This window comes from Helobdella robusta, assembly GCF_000326865.2.
Source record: "Helobdella robusta unplaced genomic scaffold HELROscaffold_22, whole genome shotgun sequence".
Taxonomy (NCBI): Eukaryota; Metazoa; Annelida; class Clitellata; order Rhynchobdellida; family Glossiphoniidae; genus Helobdella; species Helobdella robusta.
This window is the reverse complement of record NW_008704170.1, coordinates 2283758-2306650: the sequence shown is the minus strand read 5'-3', so window position 1 is coordinate 2306650 and position 22893 is coordinate 2283758. Positions and strand designations below refer to the sequence as shown.

Genomic DNA, 22893 nt, shown 5'->3' with positions numbered 1-22893 from the left:
ATGTGCGTGAGTGTATGTACGTATGTATATGCATTTATTAAAACAAACGAAATATATGGTATAAACGTTAAAACCAACAACAAAAATCATAAAAAATATTATACAAATTATAATCAATCACACAAGTAAGATCATCATCATCGTCATCATTGTCGTCATCATCATCGTCATCACCATAACATCAAGTAAATAAATTTGATTCGTTTGTTAAAATCGTAAAAAAATAATTCATTTAAGATAATCTGTGAACTTCGTTAAAATCGTAAAAAAATAATTCATTTAAGATAATCTGTGAACTTCGTTAAAATCGTAAAAAAATAATTCATCTAAGATAATCTGTGAACTTCGTTTTAATTGAACACTCTCATCAGAGCTATGAAAATCAAACTGATCTGGAATAATTTCGTGTCAGCATGTACTGGAGCTAAATTCCATTGAACAGTTGTTGAAGTAATCGTCTTTGTAGTAGCGTTGTAGATATATGTAGCGTTGATGTATTTGGCGTAAATGTATGAAGCATTGATGAATTTTGCGAAGACATACGTTGAGTTGATATATTTTGCGAAAATATTTGTTGCAGTGATGCTGGTTGCGGTGATGCTGGTTGCAGTGATGTTGGTCGCAATGATGGTGGTTGCAGTGATGTTGGTTGCAGTGATGTTGGTCGCAATGATGTTGGTTGCAGTGATGTTGGTCGCAGTGATGTTGGTTGCAATGATGTTGGTTGCATTGATGTTGGTTGCAGTGATGTTGGTTGCATAAATGTTAGTTGCAGTTATGTTGACTGCATAGATGTTGGCAGCATAAATGTTGGCCGCATTGATGTCGGTTGCTAAAATGTTGACTGCAGTGACGTTGGCTGCAGCGAGGTTGGCTGCAGAAATGTTAGCTGCTGTGATGTTGGCTGCATAAATGTTGGTTGCATACAAGCTGGTTGCAGTTATGTTAGCTGCATGAATGTTGGCTACGATGATGTTGGTTGCGGCGATGTTGGCTGCAGTAACATTTTCTGCATAAATGTTGGCTGCCGTGGTGTTTGTTGCATTGAGGTTGGCCGCATAAATGCTGGCTGCAGCGATGTTGGCTGCATAAATGTTAGCTGCAGTGATATTGGTTGCGATGATGTTGGCTGCATAAACACGGGCTGCAGTTATGTTGGTTGTAGTTATGTTGGCTGAAGTGATGTTGGCTGCAGTGATGTTGGCTGCATAAATGTTGGCTGCATTGACGTTAGCAGCCATAATACTGGCTGCATAAACAATATATGCAGTGATGTTGGCTACATTGATGTCGGTTGCATAGACTCTGGCTGCCGTGATGTTGGCTGCAGCGATGCTGTTTGCGTAAATGTTGTCTGCAATTATGTTGGCTGCGGTCAGGTTGACTGCATAAATGTTGTTAGCAGTTATGTTGGTCGCCGTGATGTTGGTTGCTGTAACGTTGGCTACATAGAGGCTAGCTGCAGTGATGTTAGCTGCAGTGACGTTGGCTGCCATGAGATTAGCTGCAGAAATGTTAGCTGCTGTGATGTTGGCTGCATAAATGTTGGTTGCATACACGTTGGCTGCAGTTATGTTAGCTGCATGAATGTTGGCTACGATGATGTTGGTTGCGGCGATGTTGGTTGCAGTGATGTTGGTTGCAGTGATGTTGGTTGCATTGATGTTGACTGCACTAAGAACGGTCGCATAGATGTTGCTTGCAGTTATGTAGGCCACCGTGATGTTTTCTGCAGAAATGTTGCCTGCATAAACGTTGACTACATAAATTTTGGTCGCGGTGATGTTGGCTGCAGTAATGTTGGCTGCCTTGATGTTGACTGCATTAATGTTAGTTGCATTAATGTTGGCCGCATAAATGTCTATCGCATTGATGCCGGTTGCATTGATGCTGGTCGCATTAATATTCGTTACATTAACGTATGTGGCATTGATGTGGTTATTAATGTCAGGACAGTCAAATTCATCCGAATTATCGGAACAGTCGAAGAACTGATTACACAAGCCATTCAGATCTATGCACTGCATATTCTGACACCGAAACTCATCACCTTGACAAGCAACTGTTAAGTGAGTATACATTAAGAACAGCTATTAAATAAACAATAATATTACTATCATAAATATAATTATGAATTAATAATTTCATAATATTTTAAAAGAATTATAACAGCAGACCAGCTGTGCAGTTTCTTTCATCCGATCCATCCGTGCAATCCTCCACACCATCGCAGGCATTCAGCTCATTAACGCACTTGTCTTCAGACGAACATTTCAATTGGCCAGGTAAGCATTGGCCGCTTGTTACTGTCGAAATGTTACATTAGAATGTAGTAGTGGTAGTTGTGACTGTAGTTGTAGTAGCAGTAGTAGTAGCAGCAGTAATACTATTATCAATGAATCATTATTTAATTGTTAATATTTTATTCATTGAAAAATACCTTTCAACAGGGGTGGGCAAACTTTTTGCCGTGAGGGCCGCATTGAGAACTATTTTACATCTGAAGGGCCGCGTATGTACTTAAATAGCAAATTTTTTTGACCCGGAGAAGAATTTTTTAAGATTTGTGGTGCCTTTTGGCCATAATGTCTGGCTGACGACAATTTTTTTGGCGAACAAAGCCCGTGAGCCGCATAAAATAGCTTCCCGCGGGCTGTAGTTCGCCCACCCCTGTCTTACAATAGAAGCGTCATCAACGAAAGAGTTATTTAAATTAAATATTTTATATATCTCTATCTAGAAAAACCCAATTTTTATTCTTATTATTGTTATTCTTCTTGTTATTGAAATGTTAATTAATATTTACACAAACCGATCTCTTAATGCTAAATAAATAAAACTTTGATGTAGAATTTTTTTTACAAGATTTTTTTTCGTCAAATAAAGTCGGCCGACATTTTTAATTAGAATTTTGTTTGAAATGTTGAAAGTTGGTTGAAAAAATGATAGGTGTTCAATAATAATTGCTAGCAGTAGTAATAGTACTATTAGTTGTAGTACTACAATAGTAGCAGCAGTAGTAGCAGCAGCAGTAGTAGTAGTCATAATAGCAGTAGCAGCAGCAGTAGTAGTAGTCATAATAACAGTAGCAGCAGCAGTAGTAGTAGTAAGCGTCAGTAATTTTTATATTATTTCCTCCTTAAATGACTTTTAAAAATATCAACTAAACACACACCTCGTACATGAATGAATATTACACCAAAATTATACCTTCATTTTCATTGATAACAGTAGCAGTAGTAGTAGCAGCTGTAGTAGTAGCTTCTGTAGTAGTAATAGCAGCTGTAGTAGTAGTAGCAGCAGTAGCGTTCGCCACTGAACACTTATTTTCGTCGCTCCCGTCCGCGCAATGTTTGACTCCGTCACATTTCAATTTAATGTCTATACAGTTCTGATTGTCGGGGCATTGAAATTGGCTCGGCGCGCAGTTCTCGGAATCTGAAGTTTTAAATTTTCTAAAATTCCTCGATGCGTCGGTCTGATGTTTTAAAATTTTTAAGAATAAAACGGATTTAAAGAAATAAATTATCTGATAATATTTAGTAAGAGATAGGAGTGTAGCTAGATGGGGTAGGCTACTTACTCCTGGGCTTTCGGCACCTTTCTCATGAAAACTTCAAAAAATCATTTTTAGCTTGAGTTTTATTTTCACTAATTCTACCCCTAATTTTTAAAATTGATGTAAATTATAATTATTATTATTAAAATTATTATAATTATTATAAATTTATTTCAAAGATGAACATACAGCAGTAAGCTTCATCCGAGCCATCCAAGCAATCATCGTTGCCATCACAGTATAGCCGGTCGGGCAGGCAGTAATTGGACGAGACACATTTGAATGTGTGTGGAAGGCACTGACCGTTTGACGCTGTGTGGGTGTGTGCGTGTGTGTGCGCGCGTGTGTGTGTAGTACAGATTGTGAGTGATTAAGTAGAAAATAAATGAATGAATGAATGAATAATTCACTTTCTTATGCATTCATTTGTTGTTTATTCCTAAATTCCTACATTCATTTCTTTATTTATCATTGACTTACTCTTTCACTCGTAGCAATTCGAATGAACGATTTATTTATTCATTCATTCATTCACTCATTTATTCATTCATTCATTCACTCATTTATTCATTAACTCATTTATTTACTTATTCACTCACTCATTCACTCACTCACTCACTCACCGCAATTCATTTCGTCAGAGTAATCACCACAATCGTCGTTATCGTCACACCTCAGGGTGACGTTGATGCAAGTGATACCATTGGAACACTTGAATTCAAAGTTTTTGCATTCTTTCCCTGTTTGTTTGTTTGTATGAATGTTTGTCAGTTTGTTTGTTTGTTTGTTTGTATGTTTGCATGTTTGTATGTTTGCATGTTTGCATGTTTGTTTGTTTGTTGGTTGGTTGGTTTCTTTGCATGAAATTAAGTACGTAGGTATGTTTTTTTACATAGTTGTTCAATTGTCAATCCTTCAAATTCAGTTGAAGACCTAGAAATGACAACATTTTTCAGCTATAACGTTTGTCATTTAAATCAGCACTTCTCAACCTTTTGAGATTTACAGAACACTTAAAAAATGTGTGTATCTCAGCCGCGAACCACTGCTGAAAATTTTGCTACTATCGCATTTGAGACTTATATATATATATATATATATATATATATATATATATATATATATAATTATAATTTCATATGGTGACGTACCCTATCAGCTACACGTAGTTAGTATAGCATAGTTCTTAGTGTGACTATTAGACTTAGAGAACTAAAGTTATCACACTTGACTATAGAGGTGTATTAAAATTGTTACTTAAAATCATTTATTATATATTTTAATAAATGTTCTAACTTCAAATTAAAAAGTATAATGTTCGTTTTACGTTGTGTTAATGTTCGTTGATGTTTGCATACAGCGTATCTCACGGCGTATCTGACATATCAATTTTTATGTAAAAAATGAAACAAATTGTCATTGAATCTTTTACAATGAACAAATGTTACTTGCTAACAATAATGAATAATGATAAACGGGTGGTTTTTTAACGAGCCAACTACATTAGAAATGATGCTACATTTAATTTTAGTGTGAGCCTTGAGGAGCTGGCACAGTTGAGCATAGCTTATCCAAACGGGGCGTAATGCTCGAAGACTCAATCGGAGTTCATCTTTTTCATTTTTTTTATTTAAAAAAAACTTGCACTTCACACTTTGCTGGCAAACCACCAGGCAAATATCCGCGGACTACAAGTCGAGAACCGCTGATTTAAATCATTTGACATCGCGAACATTAAAACCTTATAACAACTATTTGGAATTTCGTGTGTGTTTAAATATTAATGCTTTTTAAAATGGGATTGATGATGTTGTAACCGCCAAAAAAAAACATCACACAATCACGTTAGCTTAGATAGGAATTAATTTTTAAAAGCAGTTTTGGGCCTGTTTGCATTAAAGGAAATCAGAAAAAAATCATACTTATTTATACAGATACGTGTATGTTTGTATACACAGACACAGACGCGCACACACACAACACACGCGCACACACAAACATAAACACACACACAAACAGACAGAAACACATACCGGGACACGACAGTTCGTCACTTCCGTCCAAGCAATTTTTCTGACCGTCGCATTTAACGTTGGCACTCAGGCAGGTTCCAGAACTGCATTTGAATTGCGTAGCTAGGCATGGCTCGCCATCTTGATAGATAAAAATAAGTAATTTGTGATTCAAGTAAAAATAAATAGATTCTAGTTTATAATTTGTTATATCAGTGTTCATTGATCAATATTTAAGTAGAAGGATTTAGTGAAACATTCAATGAACCGCCCAATCAACTAATCGACCAATCAACTAATCGACCAATCAACTAACCGACCAATCAACTAACCAGCCAATCAATCGACAAATCGGACGAACGATCAATTAACCAATCAGTCAATTAGCCGGTCTATCGGTCGGTCATTCAAGCAGTCAATCACTCAACCAGACGGCCAGTCATTCGATCAAAACAAACCAACCAACTCACCACATCCATCTTCGTCTGAGCCATCCAGACAATCAACCTTCCTATCACAAAACAGCTCTCTACGCAGGCATTCGGTAGACTGGCATTTAAACAAACCGTCCGGGCAGCGACTGCCTATGTCTTTTTACATTGGAAAAAATATACATGCGCGCGCGCACACACACACACACACATACACTCACACACATACACACACACATACACTCACTCACACACACATACTAACCACAAAATATTTCATCACTACCGTCTTTACAATCCGCTATACCATTACACTTGCTGTCATTGTTGACGCACTCTTTGGTTCCACATCGGAAATAATTTGTTGGACACGATGCTGTATGTGTGTGTGTGTGTGTGTGTGTGTACGTGTGTATATACATTAACGTGTAGTGTAAAGGTTAACGTAAAAATATTTATTTTTATTGAACGTTAACCGATGGGTACAAGTCTATCCGTAGAATTATTTATGAAGTTATAAAAAAAAAATGTTTTAATTGTTAATTATATATGTATTTTAGCAGCCCACCACCTAACTAACTATTGCACTTTTTCTCATCACTGGCATCTGTGCAATCAAAAATGCCATCACAGACTTTCTGCACATCTATCTCTTCTCCAGATCCACAATAAAACTTCCCGCCCTGCTTTCCTGTTGAAAAGATTTTGTCATTTTAAATTGTTTGAAAAACGTTTTTTTAGTTTGTTTGCCCGTTTGTTTGTTTTGTATGTTTTTTTTTGTATGCCCGCCTCTTGTGTTGCAGTAAGTGAGTTCGAATGCAAAGCGGTCCTTCACCAATGTACTCTACTTATGGAATCGTTGTTTTTTTGCCTGATTACATATAAAGAAAGTGCTATACAACTTATGTATTATAATTATCCTCATTAGTTTTAGTAGCGGTGGTAGCAGTAGTAGTAGTAGTAGCAACAGCAGCAGCAGTAGTTGTCGCAACAGCAGAAGCAGTAGTAGCAGCAGCAGCAGTAGTAGCAGCAGCAGCAGCAGTAGTAGTATTACCATTAGTACAGTTGAGTTCATCACTGCCATCTTCACAATCCACAACGTCATCACATTTGAAGTTGACATTTAGGCAGGTCTTGTTCATGCACGTGAAGCTGTTTGAAGAACACTTCCCACCTTGTAATATCGAATAAAAATAATATAATTATTATTCTTATGCTTCGATAAATTAGTAATATTTAATTATTATTATTAATATTGTTTGTTCTAATAATAATAATTATTATTACTATAGATATATCTTTGATAAAACTTAACATTTTTAAAAATTAAAGTTGCTGACAGTGCAAATAATGTTACAAAATAGTGCCTAGGTTGAATAATTTTAAAATTTTAAAACAAAACCCAGAAAATATCACGAAAGAATATATACATACCGCAATTAATTAGTTGCTCATCTGACTTGTCGATACAATCAGTGAAACCATTGCATCTACCATCGGTCTCTATACATTGGCCATTCAAGCAGTTCCACTCGTCGGATGGACAACTTTCTAGACAGTTTTATTTTTTTTCAAGTATTTTATTTTATTGTCAAGGAAATAATGGATGTAAAGAGAGAGAGAGAATATTAGAGAGAGAGCGAGAGAGAGAGAAATATTTTATTTATACCAATAAAACTAAGAAATGATAAAAATCCTTCGAAACAAACAACACCATCTAACCGACGACAGTGAGGTCCATTAATTTGGTCTTGTTACCAACACCAGTGCCAATGTTACTATTATTTGAAACCTTTTCAGACCAGGAACACGAGTAAATTCCGGAATCACTAAAGGTGACGTTTCTAATTTTCAGGATAAACGCGTATCCAAAAAACTCTCCCAGCATTTTATCATCTATCCTAAATTCTTGATATGAAGTGTATCTCGAGGCGTTAGATTGAGATATCATGATAGTAAGGTTGTTGTGCGTCCATTTGATGTCAGATGACGTCACGTTGACGTTTCGATCGATTATTCCCGACAAACATTCTATTTCCGCTGTTGCTGATCTTATGTATTTGAACTCCGTAACGTAGCCAGGATTATCTTGTCCGGTTGTTGTCGTTGGGAATAAGAATACTTGAAGAGGATTGAAAAATATTCAAAGAAATTAGGTAATTAAATAACTTTTGCTTGAATACTAACTCAGGGATGAGAGGATAACAGATGGAATGATTAAATTCGACATCATCTTCTCAAACTCTATGATGAAGTGCCGCTAGAATGAAGAAAGTTGAAACCTATTGAAAGTGAGCCGTGCTTATATCTAAGATTATGCTAATTAAAATTGCTTTAAAAAGTATTTATCTATTTATATATGCACATATATTATACATACAGACAGACATACATTAATACAGACACACACACACGCATACGTTTATGCATACATACGTACATATATAACTATGTATTCATATGTATTGCGTTTCGAAGAATAAAAAGCACTTAAATGAAACCTCACAGCGAGCAATGTATTAATATGTTAAATAACTCCTGGCACCACATTACAAATGAATATCAGTGGCCGTTGTAAAACTGTCTCCAACAATAGTTAGCTGTCTTAGAGACACAAAAGAACATTTACACACACCAATACAAACAAACACACACACACAAACAAACAAATATACAAAAAACACACACTTATACGCACGTGATTACGATTGAACAAATTTACGTGTTGTTCATGACGTGAATGAAATTTTGTCAGAACGGTATGAAACATTCATCGAAAATTGTTATCCCTTATAACAATATCTATAATTTTTTTACAAATTAAAAATAACTACATATTCTATTGTTTTTCCAATTACATAATGAAAATATGACGCAAGATTCAATGTTTCCATAGTTTCCAGAATATCATTTATCTCGTTTTTAATCTGATCAACACTTTGAAAGATCGACTTTGAAAGAACTCTTATATAACTTCTACGGTCTTGTAGCGAAAACCTCCGAGTATAGTAGCGATCAAGTTGTTAACTACAGAGACGAAGGCGAAGACATGGAGATCAAAAAGCATGACGACCAGACAGCAGCCACTGAGAAGAAATGTAACAACGTCGCAAAGCCTGTGGCACGCAAAGGAGGTAGCAGTCGTTGCAAAGGATCGGCTGCCTGCAAGCCGAAGAAAAAAAGCAGCTGTGCAAAGTCGAAGTCGAAGCGCAGTCGTTCGAGAAACACTGCCTGCAAGAAGAAGAAATGTTAAATGGGAATTCATCCGATACTTCCATCCGATGGTCCGTTTTATCCTTTGTGAGGTTCCAACTGATGTGAGAAGTTTATAACCTCCAAACCTGGCTCTCTAACTTTGTGAAATTTTATTCTTTATTTGAACAGTTTTTACGACAAACCATATTTTTTATCTTGAAATTTTGACGATATGTTAATAACAAATGATATATATATATATATATATATATATATATATATATATATATATATATATATATATATAGAACTTGTATATCAATACCAACCCATTCTGACATTCTTTAAAAAAAATTAAAAACATAATCTTTTTTAGACGTTAAATTTAACAAACATAATTTATAAGAAGTGAAAATTACTAAATATTCGAACAAACCAGAGGTGCATGTTGTAAATTGAATAACCTTAACATTTTTACAAAACGTCTGCATGTTTGAGAAAGGATTGTACGCTAGATTTGTACGGAGATGATTGGAGCTCAAAAGTAGTTTATACACATTTATAGCAGTAGTAACAATCATCATGTTGATTGAAAATAGGATTCAAAATTTTAAAAACAAGTAACATCACCACAAGTAAATTACAATCGAACCTTACTTCGATCCGCTGTCTCGTTCCTTCCACAAGCCATCAAGCAACAAATGAATTAAAGAACAAATTTTTTTCATTTCCATTTACAAACAATAAGACAAGTGATTCGTGTAGTTAAAAAAAATTCTAAAACCGATAAATTATACATTTCATTGTATGACATTCCATTCATTCGTGCAACGAAAATTTTGATCGAATTTCGTCTAACGTAATATCCCAAACCAACCAATGAGTGAATTCAATAAGAGAATTGTATTTAACACATGTACTTAATCAATGAACCGTTGAAAAACAAGTTTTTAGGTTTTTGAAGAAGAATCGGCTGATTAAATGTTCATTCAAACTGTACGACAAACTGAGTTAACATTGTAACTTCAACATAACAAATTATATATTGCTATATACATACAACACGGAGACAGACATATCTGTTGGAAAGGTTACTGAAAATTACAGTAGATAGTCGAGCTCATAGCGAATGTACTGATTCTTATCATCGTTGAATATGCGAGGGTAGGCAGGTACGAGAGCATCTTGAGAGCCGATGTACAAGGAGTTGTACACCTTCCAATAAACATCGCGAACTTTTCTTGCAGGATGAAATAAACCTTGGCTGACGTAGTGCAAGATTTTAGTAGGGCCCAGTGCCAATCGCATGCCCTCGACTGCCGACATGAAGGCTTGGATGACGTGAGGTGAAGTCTCAAAGACGTTCGGCCAAACGTAATTTAATAAATGGGTCAGTGCATCTTCACATCCAAAACCATAGACACCGAGAGCTAAATGACCTATGGCTGCCATGGCTGTCTGTCTGTGTACCAAGTCTCTGTGAAATGAAAAAGCGTTGAAATAAGAATATAAATCATTGCAAATGACAAAGAAGATAAACCACATCACACAAACCGACAAATACAAACAGACACCGACCTATCCATCAGGGCATCTTCCAGCAGTGGAGTCACCGAGTATACATAATCTTTGCCCATCTCACCAATGTACTCAAACATGAAGGACAGAGATTTCAGCACGCCATTCTGTACGTTCAGCTCAGGAACTCTGTATTCGTTCATCAATCCGGGAAGAACGGTGAACGGTGAACATGTTTCGGCAACAATGGCAATGGCAACTGTCGTGCAAACACGGTTCTGTCTCTCCTGCACCTTCAGGTTGTTCAACAGAGTGGCCAGAACATCGTGCGGTCTGAAAGTTTCAATAATTTGATTTAAATTATGTTTTAAAAATTCTTTTATGTTAAATAAAAAAGAAATTATCTTTAGCAGTGGTAACAATTGAAGTTGTTGCATAATCTAATATTGTGTACGTACGTTTCTGACATGTGAAGTATTAAAAAATAAAATGATAAGAACATTAGAAAATAAACGAGTTTACTCACCCAATAGCTTTGGCAATGTACCCAAATGTATTTACAGTGGCTCTTCTGATAGCTTTCTTGTGAGCTTTCAACAGTTCCAAAAGTTCAAAACAGATCCTCATCCATTCCCTTGCTGACACAAACTCAGCCCCTCTGTCGGCAATGCGACCAACAAGATCAATGCAGTTCTCTTGCACCTTTTCGTGCCTGTAAGGTAAATAATAATCAACTCGTACTAAATATCCAACATGCGTTAAAAAACCAATCACCGACATTAAATACATTGCTAGATTTGCACACAAAACAAAACTGCCTTATCATGAATCTAACTATACAACAACAACAAGAAACCTACCTATTTTTGAGGATGGGAGTCAGTCTAGGTAGGAGATCTTTGATGGGTGGGGTCATCTTCGTCATTCCAATGACATTGACAATAGCTTTGAGAGCCCCAAGGATGCTACCCAATACCTCGGGGTACTCCTCACCCAGGTACTCGTACAGGACAACCCCGAGATGGCCCATTAGTTTCTCCTGTTAAAAAAGATTGAAAAATATAATAAAAATTAATGTCAAATCAAATTCAAGCACTAAATTAAAAAATATTTCTAGGCAAAATACTAAAAAATTGTTAAATTACAAACGAAAAGGACGAAATAACAAAATAGAAGTGCGACCTCCTGGCAGAGTTTCATGACGTTGGCAATCCTGGAAATGAGATCTGCAGCCTGCTGCCTGACCTTCGCTGCCTTGTTGTTAAGCCTCCAGAGAATTGTACCGCAGATCTGTGGCAGGTAGGGTTTCACACGTTTGCCCAGGGCATTCACAACTGTCCCAAACCCATTCAACATGACTATGTCCTGAAAAAAAATTGATATCAATGAAAAATTTGATACGTTCGTTTATAAACGTCTTCCAGTTTGAAAATACAAACTATTTTAAATTCTGTGGAATAAAAATTTATCCAAGTGAAATCAAACTACAATAAAAAAATGTTCAAGTAAAAGTCTATGCAAAAATGTATGCACACCTCAGCTGTTTGTTCCTGGAAGGCATAGAGGATGCCGTCAATGAGTTGCTCCTCAAGCCTTGAGTCAACATCCGTAGCTCCCAAGTTTGCCATAACCTGATTGGATGGAGTAAGCAGGATCAGGTGTGATGTCATTACATTAAATATACATATTTCATAAATATTCATTGTTACATTGAGAGCATTTTCTTATGACACACACACACACACGTGCGCACACACACACACCACACACACAAACAAAACCAGTGCAACTCTAAATAGTTTAACTAATTATTCATACATTCATCCATTCATTCACCAACTAAATCATTCACTCACTCACTCACCTTCTCAATAGTTTCCATGACCATCTTCCTGTACTGTTCGGCTTCATCCTTCAGGTCATCCACGACACGACCGACGATCTCCGAGGCCCCGACCTTCGTTGCTATCTCAACCGTCGTGTCAACAAGCTGCGAGTGTTTCATATTTAAATTTGTTAACATTTCAGCTAACTAGGTCACGACACAGATTAGTGTTAATTTTAATAATATGAATGATTCAGACATTTTGTATTAGGCACAGTAAGCACTAAATGATATAAATAACCCTACAATTTTCTGCTTGCTTACATACTTGACATTTAACATTGAACTAATCCTAAATTGCATATCGTATCACAATAAACACAACAACCGTAGCACTAAAACCCAATAACCAATTAGAAAACCAGTCATCCAAATAACCTGTCTATAATTCCTCCTGTCGAGTGCCATCCTTTGATTCCAGAAGCACTTGAAGAACGGGGGAAGCACCTCGTCCTTGATGTACATCGGCTCAACACCATCCGTCGCACAGCACTGCTTTACTACCTGAATGTTTAGATGTATGAAAGTTATAGTCAGTGTTACTTTGGATCAATTTCGGTATTGATATATAAAAGGATAGTGAGTGAGAAATCTAGGAAGGTTTTAAGGAGTCTAACTTTGAGGACAATCTTCTTCATCTCCTCATCTGGCGACTGGAACTCTCTAATGAGTATCAACATCACCTCCTTGGTGTAGTAGTTGGCATACTCTGCATCCATCAGTGGAATCAAGTATCCAATGGCCTGCAATCAATTGACCAACCAGATCAACCAACCAATCAATCAATCAATCATTTAAATCAACAAATTAAAGTTGAAAATCGTTAGACAAAGCCTACTGATAAAACAAAAACATTAGACAAAAAAATTATTTGAAATTTTTACCTTCAAGAAAGCAGCCAATCCTTTGCCTCTATGCTGCCTGATACCTTTCCACAATGGCTTGAGGACGCTGTCAAAGGACTCAATACCGTAAGGAGTGGCGGCCTCTGCTAGAGCTGCCAGAGCCAATGCAGTGATCGTTCTCACCTTCTGCTGTTCATCAACTAAACCTGCAGCGCATGCATTCGTGTAATTGTGTAATGTTCACTGAATATATATATAAGGCGTTTGTAGAGTATGAAATGTGCAAGTGTATGTGAAATAAAGAGTATTAAATCAGATATACACATACACATACATCTGACTACATTCAGCAAAAATAATTTAAGGATGAAAAAATTATAAATAAATGTATATGGTCAATAATTTGAGAAAAAAAAGTATATGAAATAACAAACGAGCACACACATACCATGCTCAATAATCTCCACCAAACTCTTCAAGTGAGGAAGGATTGCACAGCCGAGCAAGATAGATATCTGCTGGACTATCTTGATACCTGTTGGGTGTATGTACATTAAAAACGTTTAGATATCTACAATGATGAGATGTATCTCGATATCATCAAATTTCAATTAAGATTTCACGTAATAGACAAAATTCACCACTCCTCTGTACACAGTATAAAATCAAAATTCCAAATAACCATAATCCCATTTCGTGAATTTAAATTATAAAAAAAAAGATAATGAAATACCACGTATACATAAAATAAAACAGAAAAAAACGCAGTAAAACTGAATAATGATAGGACAAATTAGATACGTAGACAACATTCAGAAACTAATTAACCAGTGTGCCTAGCCTGCCAGGACTTCTTACTCTTGCAAACAGCTTTCAAGAAGGGTAGTAAAGACGGGATACCAAGAGCAGAAGCGACAACGGCAAATGCTCTGGCTGTGGTGTTCCTCACGTACTCATCCATGTTGTCGATGTCCGGCCTCATCGTCGAGATCATGGTAGCTAAGCCTGCAGCCTGATTGTTACGTAAAAGGAGTAAATGTAGTTGAAAAAAGTTATGTAAAATGTTTGCGTGGCTGGCTCCAGGTATATGGTATAACATACTTTAGGTATAAAGTAGTTGGTGTAGAGGTGATTTGTATTTGTCTGGCTTGGTTAATACAAGTTACCGAAAAAAAACGAAACAAAAACTTGTACACTATCTCACCTTAGCTAGGTTGGAAATAATCTCTCTGCCCTCCACCCTTGCAAAATAATCCTCATCAATCAAGAGAGGCTCGATGACGACGAGTATCTTGTGCACGAACGGACGAACCAGATCATCAAGTTTGTATAGTATCCTATCAATCACCTGTTTAAATCAATGAGAGATAAGGTGAAATAAATATGCATTTTTGTAACAAAACAGGAATATTTAAAAAAATTTATATTTCAAAAGATCTAGTAGATAGAATAGTCTAGAAGCCATTTGAAACATTTGTGACGTGATCATGCCAAACCTTGACAAGCAGATGCCTCTCCTGGTCTTCCAAAGTTGGACTCATAAGCAATGGTAGGATCTGGTTGAACAGTGAGTTGGCCCCCAGCTCTCGTGCCTTCTCTGTCATCTGACGCAGTGCAGCCTGCAGAAAACATTCAAGTAACAAAATATTTAAAAATTTTTAAAATTTTTATTTCTAATAAGGCCATTTTAAACAGTGGAATTGTGCTTAAATTAGTATTAAAGGACAAGAAACAGTCATGGGTTATTAAAACATTAAAAGTTAAGGTACTGTTAACAAGAGGACTTTTTGAAGCTCTGTGAATTATAGTAATATTTTATAATGAATTGCAACAGAATAAGCAGAAACAATGGAATATAAATAGAAACAAGTGCAAAATAGGTAAAACTATTGTGTGATATATTGGATTGAATGTGGGATACAGACCTTCCTCATTGGAGGTGTTCCATTTTTGATCTTCAACAGCAGTTTCATGATCTTACGTTCCTTCTGCTCCTCTGGTGGGAGACTGTCTTCATCAACATCAACCTGTGGTGAGCAGTTGTGTATATTCGTGTGTTCATTATTTTTCATCACTTACACATGTGAATGTTGTCATATTGTCTTTTAAAATAGAGCCATCAAAAAACTGACCAGTAATTTATCAAAGTACTGCATGTCATCGGGCTTCATCATTGGCAGGTTTCCCTTCGGTTGCAGATCGACGACGTGCGTCCTGGAATCAGGTGTCTGCATCCTAAACCCAGTCGGAGTGCCAGCAATGGGAGTCGGAGTGGCAGTCAACTTGCGAGCTGGGGTGCGGATCGGAACATAACCGGCCGGAGGTTGGAGGATCTGTTGATATCATCATGAAAAATTAACATAAATTATGCACTTCAATTTACAACCGTCTTTGCAAACATTTAAACATCTTGCAGACAACCGAGCAATTTGTAAATGAAAAAAACAACCAAATGAAACGTAACATCAGTGGCAGCAGCTAATAACCTTAAAACCTTCGGGCAGTACAGCATCAATTTCTTCCTCGGTGAGAGGTCGATTTCGTTCATCCAATTCCTTCTGCAATGTCCAAGCCTGCATCTGCTCTGGAGTCATTGGAACTACATGACCTGTAACAAGTATTGTTACATGCCTCAATGTAAATAAAGTTAGCCTGGAGACATTTACAACATCCTGGCTGCAATCAATTACACCCACAAAAAATAAAAATATAAATGTACATATATACAGAAACGAGTTTAAATATTTACTACAAATAGCAATGGAAACATTCACAACTGACCTGGTGTTGGGGTGGCCATGGACATAGCTTTGGGACCGACTGGTGTGGTTGCGGATGGTGTGAATGCACTGGGTGTCAGCGCCCCTGGAGTCGAACCACCCGGAGTTGTGCCACCTGTTAGTCAAATTGTTAGTTGTCATCAGTATTGCTATTAAAAATGGATTGGAATTTAAAGAGGTTCTAACATTTCCGTTGAAAATACTTGAGTAATGAATAGATAGATAGAACAAGATATTACATACCTGGAGTAGCAATGACAGGTGTAGCAGCACTAGGCGTGGCACTGGCAGGTGTCTCATCCCATCTCGACCTTCGTTTGCTGGCTCCAGGTGTCGGTGTCTCCTTAATGAGGTCGACACCTGTACGATCGGTGCGCGGTGTCTCAGCCCAGCCACCACCGTGTCCAGGTGTTTCTGTGAAATTTAATTTTAAAATTACAAGCTATTGCAAACACTTATGCAATTTATTTTCAAAACTTAATTAATAAACCCATTCAAATTTATAAACTCTATACATATTGATATGCAGCATTTAGCCGAGCACATGTAAATCATGTCTAATAATATTTAACAAACCCCTGTCAGTTTTGGGAGTTTCATCCCATCTATTTTTCCTGGCACTGGGAGTCATCTGGCCATCACGACCAGGTGTCTCGTGACCAGGTGTTGCATGTCCAGGTGTCACATCCCACATTCTCTGACTGCCACCTGGTGTGGCCCCAGGAGTTTCAGCCCCTCTAGATCTGCCCGGGGTGTCACCCCATTGCCCAATAGCTGGGGTAGCTGAATCATCATAGGCTCCTTTCTTGACCTTTGGAGTGTCATCGACTGTTTGATCCCATCTTCTTTTCTTCTTTTGCTGCTGCTGTGCTTGCTGATTAACAGTAGTCAATGTTCCATCTTGAGCCTTATTTTTCATTTGTTCTTGAAGACCTTTCTGTGAATGTTTAGTTATATTTGGTTATTACATTTTATAAACATTTGGTTAAAATGAAAATATGGAACTTCAGATACAAGAGGGAAAAAATAGAGAGTAACCTTTTTTTTCTCTAGCTCATTTTCTGTCATAATCCGAGCGTAGGTCCTTCTTTCTGATGACACATCTGGGGTCTGACCACCTGAATTGGAGATATTTCGAAAAGATGCCTTTTAAACATGCATTTCAGCCATTTTTATAAACAGATAGTTCCAAAATGATGACCACCAGTGAGATAAAAAAAAGCACACAATTTGAAAAGAAAAATCCAAAAAAAAAATTTGGTGTGGTGACTGTCACTGCCATTTTACCATCGCTACTGCGCACCAACACCACTCCCAACACACGTCGATCGGGAGTGCTCTTGAATGGAAGGCCTGAATGCAACCTAATCAGAGAAAACTAGAAAAAATTCAATAGATTTTTCTCCCATACAATCACATGCACACACTACTAAGACTAATTAATTCAGTTTTATTTTAATCTAAAACTAATTCATCATTGATATTATACGACTACCTTCTCACCTGAATACGACAAAGATTATACTACAAGTTCAGTTTGCAAATCATTTATCTAAAAAAAGGATGGTAAAGAAACTGTGAGCAATAATTACACCCGACAAAAAAAAATAAATATTAATCAGTTAAATTAACTTTTAATTTATTTTTAATGGTAAATTAATTAAAAAAAAGCATTAACATTGACAATAAAAAAGAAAATCATCGATAGCTAAGCGTCGATCAAGATGCATGAGAGATTTCTTCTCGTTATAAAGCCATTTGTGGGGCTGCGTGGAAAATTATTCCACTTGTTAGCACTCGGTTTACTGGGTTTATTATTAAACTATCACCAATGAACATGCACTCACAGCCACACAGAATGAATATTTTATATAAAAAGATGAAAAATATAAAAATAGCCTGAAAATTTGTCAAAACGAACCAGGAGCAAAAGGATCATGTCTAGCAGGCGAAATCACGAGATTTCTCCTCCGACTCAAATATTCATCCTCTCTTTCTGCTATAGTCGGAGCTCTGTGCTCGGCCATCGGATCAAAATCCTTTTTATTTGAAATGAAAATTTGTTAGATTATCAAATAAATGAACCAAACAAATATTCTATATACCGGCAAAAAAGATTTTTTCATAATTAACTTCAAATACATCACACAGAGACTTTTAAAACATGTTTGGTAACAACTTAAAAGCAGAACATAAAATCAAATATTAAATTTTACTGAAATAAAATCATAAAAAAGACAGCCAATTTAAAATTATGCAATAACAAAAACCTGCTGGGCCTGTGGTGTTTCCGCTACACCCTCATCTGCATCATCATCATCAACCTTAATTTTTTAAATTGAAAAAATGTTATTACTAATAACCAGAAATCAATCAAATTTTAACAAAATAATAGAAAAAAATTAAAATAAAACATGAACAAATATAATTAAATATAATAAAAATAACAACTTCATGATCATATGCCACATATGACGGTGCCCCCTTTTGATTCCCAAAAAATGTTGGCAGCCACACCATCGATTCATCTCCTGTGAAATTCATTAATTTAATTAAATGATTTAAAACAAAAATTAGACTAGATTACGGATAAGGACTTGTCTTACACTTCGAAATACTGGAGTTAGTGAATTTTTAATTTTTGTCTTATTATGAATTGTAGATGAAGCAATTGTGTTTACTAATTTTCAGTACAACAGTCAACGTCTCAAATTATATATACATAATATACATATATAACATATTTATTTTTATTATAATATAAATATATTATATACCATATTATCGGGCAGCCACTGGATTTAAATCCGGAATTAAATTTAAAATCCGTTCCCGATACGCATATTTTTAGAATTATAAAAACAAAACGTTAAATCAGAATAACAAAAATTAACCGTTTCTTCCATCTGAAGCCATTAACCAAGTGGAATTTCTTTTTTATTTGCAATAAAATCTGGTCACAAAATGGCCGCGTAGAGGTAAACAAATCTTACCGAGACTTAAATTTATCTTATAGCACGGCTAAACCAAAGATAAAATATTACAACAATAAACTTAAAAAATACATAGACCATATACTTAGAATGTATACAAATATATATAGAGTATATACAATGTTTTATTCTATATGGTATGGGCAATTCGTTGCGAAATCGTTGGAGGAAATGGTGTCATCATGGGTATATATCCATGGGCGTCATGTTAACAGTAGTTATTTTACTGCATGGTAGTTAATCAGCCGGTATAAAGGTTATATTCAATTCCTATCAAATAAATTTGACAAAATATCATACGCAGGCAGAACTAAATAAAGAAATAGATAGATATACGTAGTTATAATACATTTATAATGTTGTATTTACATTTTACACATTCAAATTGTACAATTGTTATGGTGTAGTCTCAAATTATTTTGAATTCTCTCAGAAAATTTTAAACGTTTTACTGTACTATATATACTAGTTATTTTTATCAACAATTTAAAAATTTTATCAATAATTAAAAAAAGAATTTCAAATTGATTTCATTGCGATATCGATAATGATTTTTGTGACCTGACTGATTAAAAAGCATCAAAGAAAGTTAAAATAGGATGGAGAATTTGTTATATTGGGATATTCGTTTAAAAAGCGAGCAAAATTTTAATATAAAAGCGCTTATAAATCTACACATATTGGCTCAGCTTGGCTTGGTTCGGCTTGGAATCGGATGTAAAGCAAGGTGTGGTCTCAAACTATTTTGAATTCTCCCCGAAAAATTTGAACTGCGTGCGTACATATATAGCAATGATTACTGTTGTTTTTATAATGAATTTATAAAATATATAAATATAGCGAGCAAAATTTTAACATAAAAGCGCTTATAAATCTATGCATATTGGCTCAGCTTGGCTCGGCTCGGCTTGGAATTAGATGTTAAGCAAGGTGTGGTCTCAAACAATTTTGAATTCTCTCTCTCTCATTACTAGATTTAGGGTTTAAGTTTTATATTATTATTACTAAGTTGGAGCCCAAGGCATTACGTAGGTGGTGGGGTGGGTGCCGATTGGCCAATGAATTGGGCTCTTGAGTTTTTTTTTAATTTTAGGTAAGCTAGGGCTTCAATCATTCAGTTAATCATTTATTCGATCGTTCCTTTGTTCCTTGATTTACTAATACGCTAATAAAAAAAATGTCTACAGAATGATGAGAGGTGGGCTGTGGTGGGCATCAGCACGTTTCAGATGGAGGTCTTATGATGGTCGTTCCGATGGCAATTCGAAGATAACAACAACGACAGTTTTTGAAGTATGATTTTGTTTCTTTCTTTATTTTTCTCATTCATTCATTCATTTTATCACTATCTTTCAAATTATTCCTCAATTAATTTATTCATTGATTCATTCTATTCATTAATTAAATCATTGGTTGATTAATTAATTAATTCATTCACTCATTCATTTAACCAATTATTCAATCATTCAGTTAATCATTTATTCGATCGTTCCTTTGTTCCTTGATTTACTAATACGCTAATAAAAAAATGTCTACAGAATGATGAGAGGTGGGCTGTGGTGGGCGTCAGCACGTTTCAGATGGTGGTCTCATGATGATCGTTCCGATGACAAATCGAAGATAATGTTAAAGGTAAATTTGTTTTTGTCTCATTGTACCTTTGAAAGTACTCGAATTTGAACAAAGATTGAGTGTTATCTCAAAAAGATAAGTTGCCTATTTTTTCCAATTGCTTGTCTTTAATTTTAGTGGATTAATTTTTTTTCAATTTATTTTTCAGTATCCGGTCAAATTCATTTCATCGGATGCGTGATGGTCGGTGCAATGGAGGTTCGTCGGTAGTGAGTGAAGTTTCTGGAGAGTGCGCGCCCGCACATTTACATACACACACACATCAATACAACACATACATACACAACATCCATTCATTCGGTGTCGTTGTTGTTATGTTTCTCCTCAACTTTCTATTTTCTTTACCGTGAACCGGACTTTAATTTAATTCATAGGTAAGTTAGGGACTGAGATGAGTTAAACAATTGTAGGTAGGCTAGGGCTTAACATTAGTTAAAAAGCTTCAAGTAAAATAAAAACGCTAAAATATGTTAAATAAAATACTTGAAACATCTAAAACGAGAAATACAAATTTGTAGGTAAGTGAGTTGAGTTAATGATTATAAGTAAGCTAGGGCCCTGAGAGTAATTTAATTGTAGGTAGGTGACTGACTACTATTCTTGCGACTTCTTACTAGTGTTGTGTGATGCGTTTGTTTTCGCTTCACAACACCCCACCAACAAAACAAACTACATTTCATTCTCGTCGTCGCCTTAAATTGTACCTTTTTGAACAATCTTTTTAATGTCTATTTATTTATTCATTAAATGTTGACTGGTTTCTAGTTTTTTTTAAATTGGTTATATAATTTTTTGATATTTCTTGATTTCCTTTTTATATATGCATGTATAAATAATTTCTGTTTGGTATGTTGATTTAGTCATTATGATATGTTGTGAACTGTTCTTGCTAAATGTTCATGTTACGTGGTTTATTATCCTTCGAGAGCTTCTAAGGAGTGTGTATGATAATTATAATGATGGATAATAATTGACATTTTAAAATTTTAATTAACCGTCACTTTTCATTTTTCTTTCTTTACTAAAATCTCGAAATTGTTTGTAGATCTGTACGGTTAACTGTTTGTTCGAGTTTGAACAGGCCTTGCAAATTTTTTTTTTTTATTTTTGTTTATTTGGTTCATTCAATTTAGTTGATTGATTGGTTGATTGGTTGGTTGATTGATTGACTGACAGACAGACAGACAGACTGACTGGCTGGCTGGCTGGCTGGCTGGCTGACTGGCTGGCTGACTGACTGACCAACCGACCGACTGATTGTTTGATTGATTTATCTCATAATATTGTATACATGAGAAAAAATCCGATTAAGCCAACCTACGGCTTTAGTAAGCCACTGTTTTTCACCTGACAAAAGCAATTTCTATATTTATACTGACAAAAATAATTGTGATATGAATATATTGATTTATTTAAAGCATTATATGTACAAAAAACTGCTATCGTAAGAGTTCTATGAAACCCTGTAAGCCACTGCTGTAAGCCGACGTATGATTTCAGCAGCCAGTTTCTTATAAGCACCACCAAAATGTAAAATATTCATTGAATATAATGAAGAAAGTTGTTCAAATAACAATTTTGATTTATTTAGACCGTTTATTTCATAAGCAAACAAATTTTTACAACGATCGAATAGTGTAAAAAAAAGGGTGACTATAGTTCAATCCTACTAAGCCAACCTTCGGCTTCAGTAAGCCACCGGATTTCACCGGACCAAAAGCAATTTTTATATTCAAATTAACAAAAATAATTTAATAATACATAAATCTATTGTTTATTATTAAAATTAAATAGAATTACTACAATGTTTTAAGCATATTAAATTAAGTAATTAAGTAAATATTTCATATAGCTTGCTCGTTAAAATCCATGCAATTTCGTAAGCCAACAATCCAAGCCCGACAAATAGCCCGACCGATAGATCGAATTGATCGATTAGTCCTATTATTCTAGTTATGTGGTTTGGAGTATATATGAATATATATAATTTAATAAATATATTTATATCGACTATATATATATATATATATATATATATATATA

The 22893-nt window shown here is 35.4% G+C and overlaps 3 protein-coding genes across 3 annotated transcripts; 1 reads left to right on the top strand and 2 right to left on the bottom strand.

The window, feature by feature from the left end:
* Nucleotides 1–350: 350 nt before the first annotated feature.
* HELRODRAFT_172081 (hypothetical protein) lies at nt 351–8232 on the bottom strand (the record flags this gene model as incomplete). Its single annotated transcript, XM_009018750.1, has 11 exons — nt 351–2062; nt 2178–2306; nt 3211–3478; nt 3662–3663; nt 3749–3871; nt 4183–4299; nt 5593–5712; nt 6583–6693; nt 7437–7553; nt 7725–8090; nt 8190–8232. 11 exons carry the CDS (start codon nt 8230–8232, stop codon nt 351–353), a joined length of 3108 nt encoding a protein of 1035 aa, XP_009016998.1.
* A 325-nt stretch (nt 8233–8557) lies between these two features.
* On the top strand, nt 8558–9255 carry HELRODRAFT_172080 (hypothetical protein; the record flags this gene model as incomplete). The annotated part of the gene is made up of 3 exons (XM_009018749.1): nt 8558–8597; nt 8758–8761; nt 8949–9255. 3 exons carry the CDS (start codon nt 8558–8560, stop codon nt 9253–9255), a joined length of 351 nt encoding a protein of 116 aa, XP_009016997.1.
* Nucleotides 9256–9362: 107 nt separating this feature from the next.
* On the bottom strand, nt 9363–19191 carry HELRODRAFT_99392 (hypothetical protein). Its single transcript, XM_009018748.1, has 26 exons — nt 19120–19191; nt 18677–18756; nt 18496–18549; nt 18147–18264; nt 17264–17343; nt 16802–17162; nt 16465–16639; nt 16227–16294; nt 15932–16053; nt 15578–15778; nt 15371–15472; nt 14942–15064; nt 14650–14793; nt 14274–14457; nt 13894–13980; nt 13485–13651; nt 13218–13343; nt 12979–13104; nt 12580–12705; nt 12251–12346; nt 11898–12080; nt 11576–11754; nt 11242–11427; nt 10776–11048; nt 9504–10674; nt 9363–9461 (listed from the first exon to the last, which is right to left on the bottom strand). The coding sequence occupies exons 1-25, from the start codon at nt 19139–19141 to the stop codon at nt 10299–10301; spliced, it is 3759 nt and encodes a 1252-aa protein (XP_009016996.1). The 5' UTR covers nt 19142–19191; the 3' UTR covers nt 9363–9461; nt 9504–10298.
* Between the last annotated feature and the right edge of the window lie 3702 nt (nt 19192–22893).

Coding starts and splice junctions, on each gene's coding strand:
- HELRODRAFT_99392 (XM_009018748.1), bottom strand. CDS start 19,141: ATGGCTTCAGATGGAAGAAACG. Junction 15,065..15,370: donor GAACACCTCCAATGAGGAAG/GTCTGTATCCCA, acceptor TGTTTTCTGCAG/GCTGCACTGCGTCAGATGAC. Junction 11,755..11,897: donor TCATGAAACTCTGCCAGGAG/GTCGCACTTCTA, acceptor CTTTTTTAACAG/GAGAAACTAATGGGCCATCT.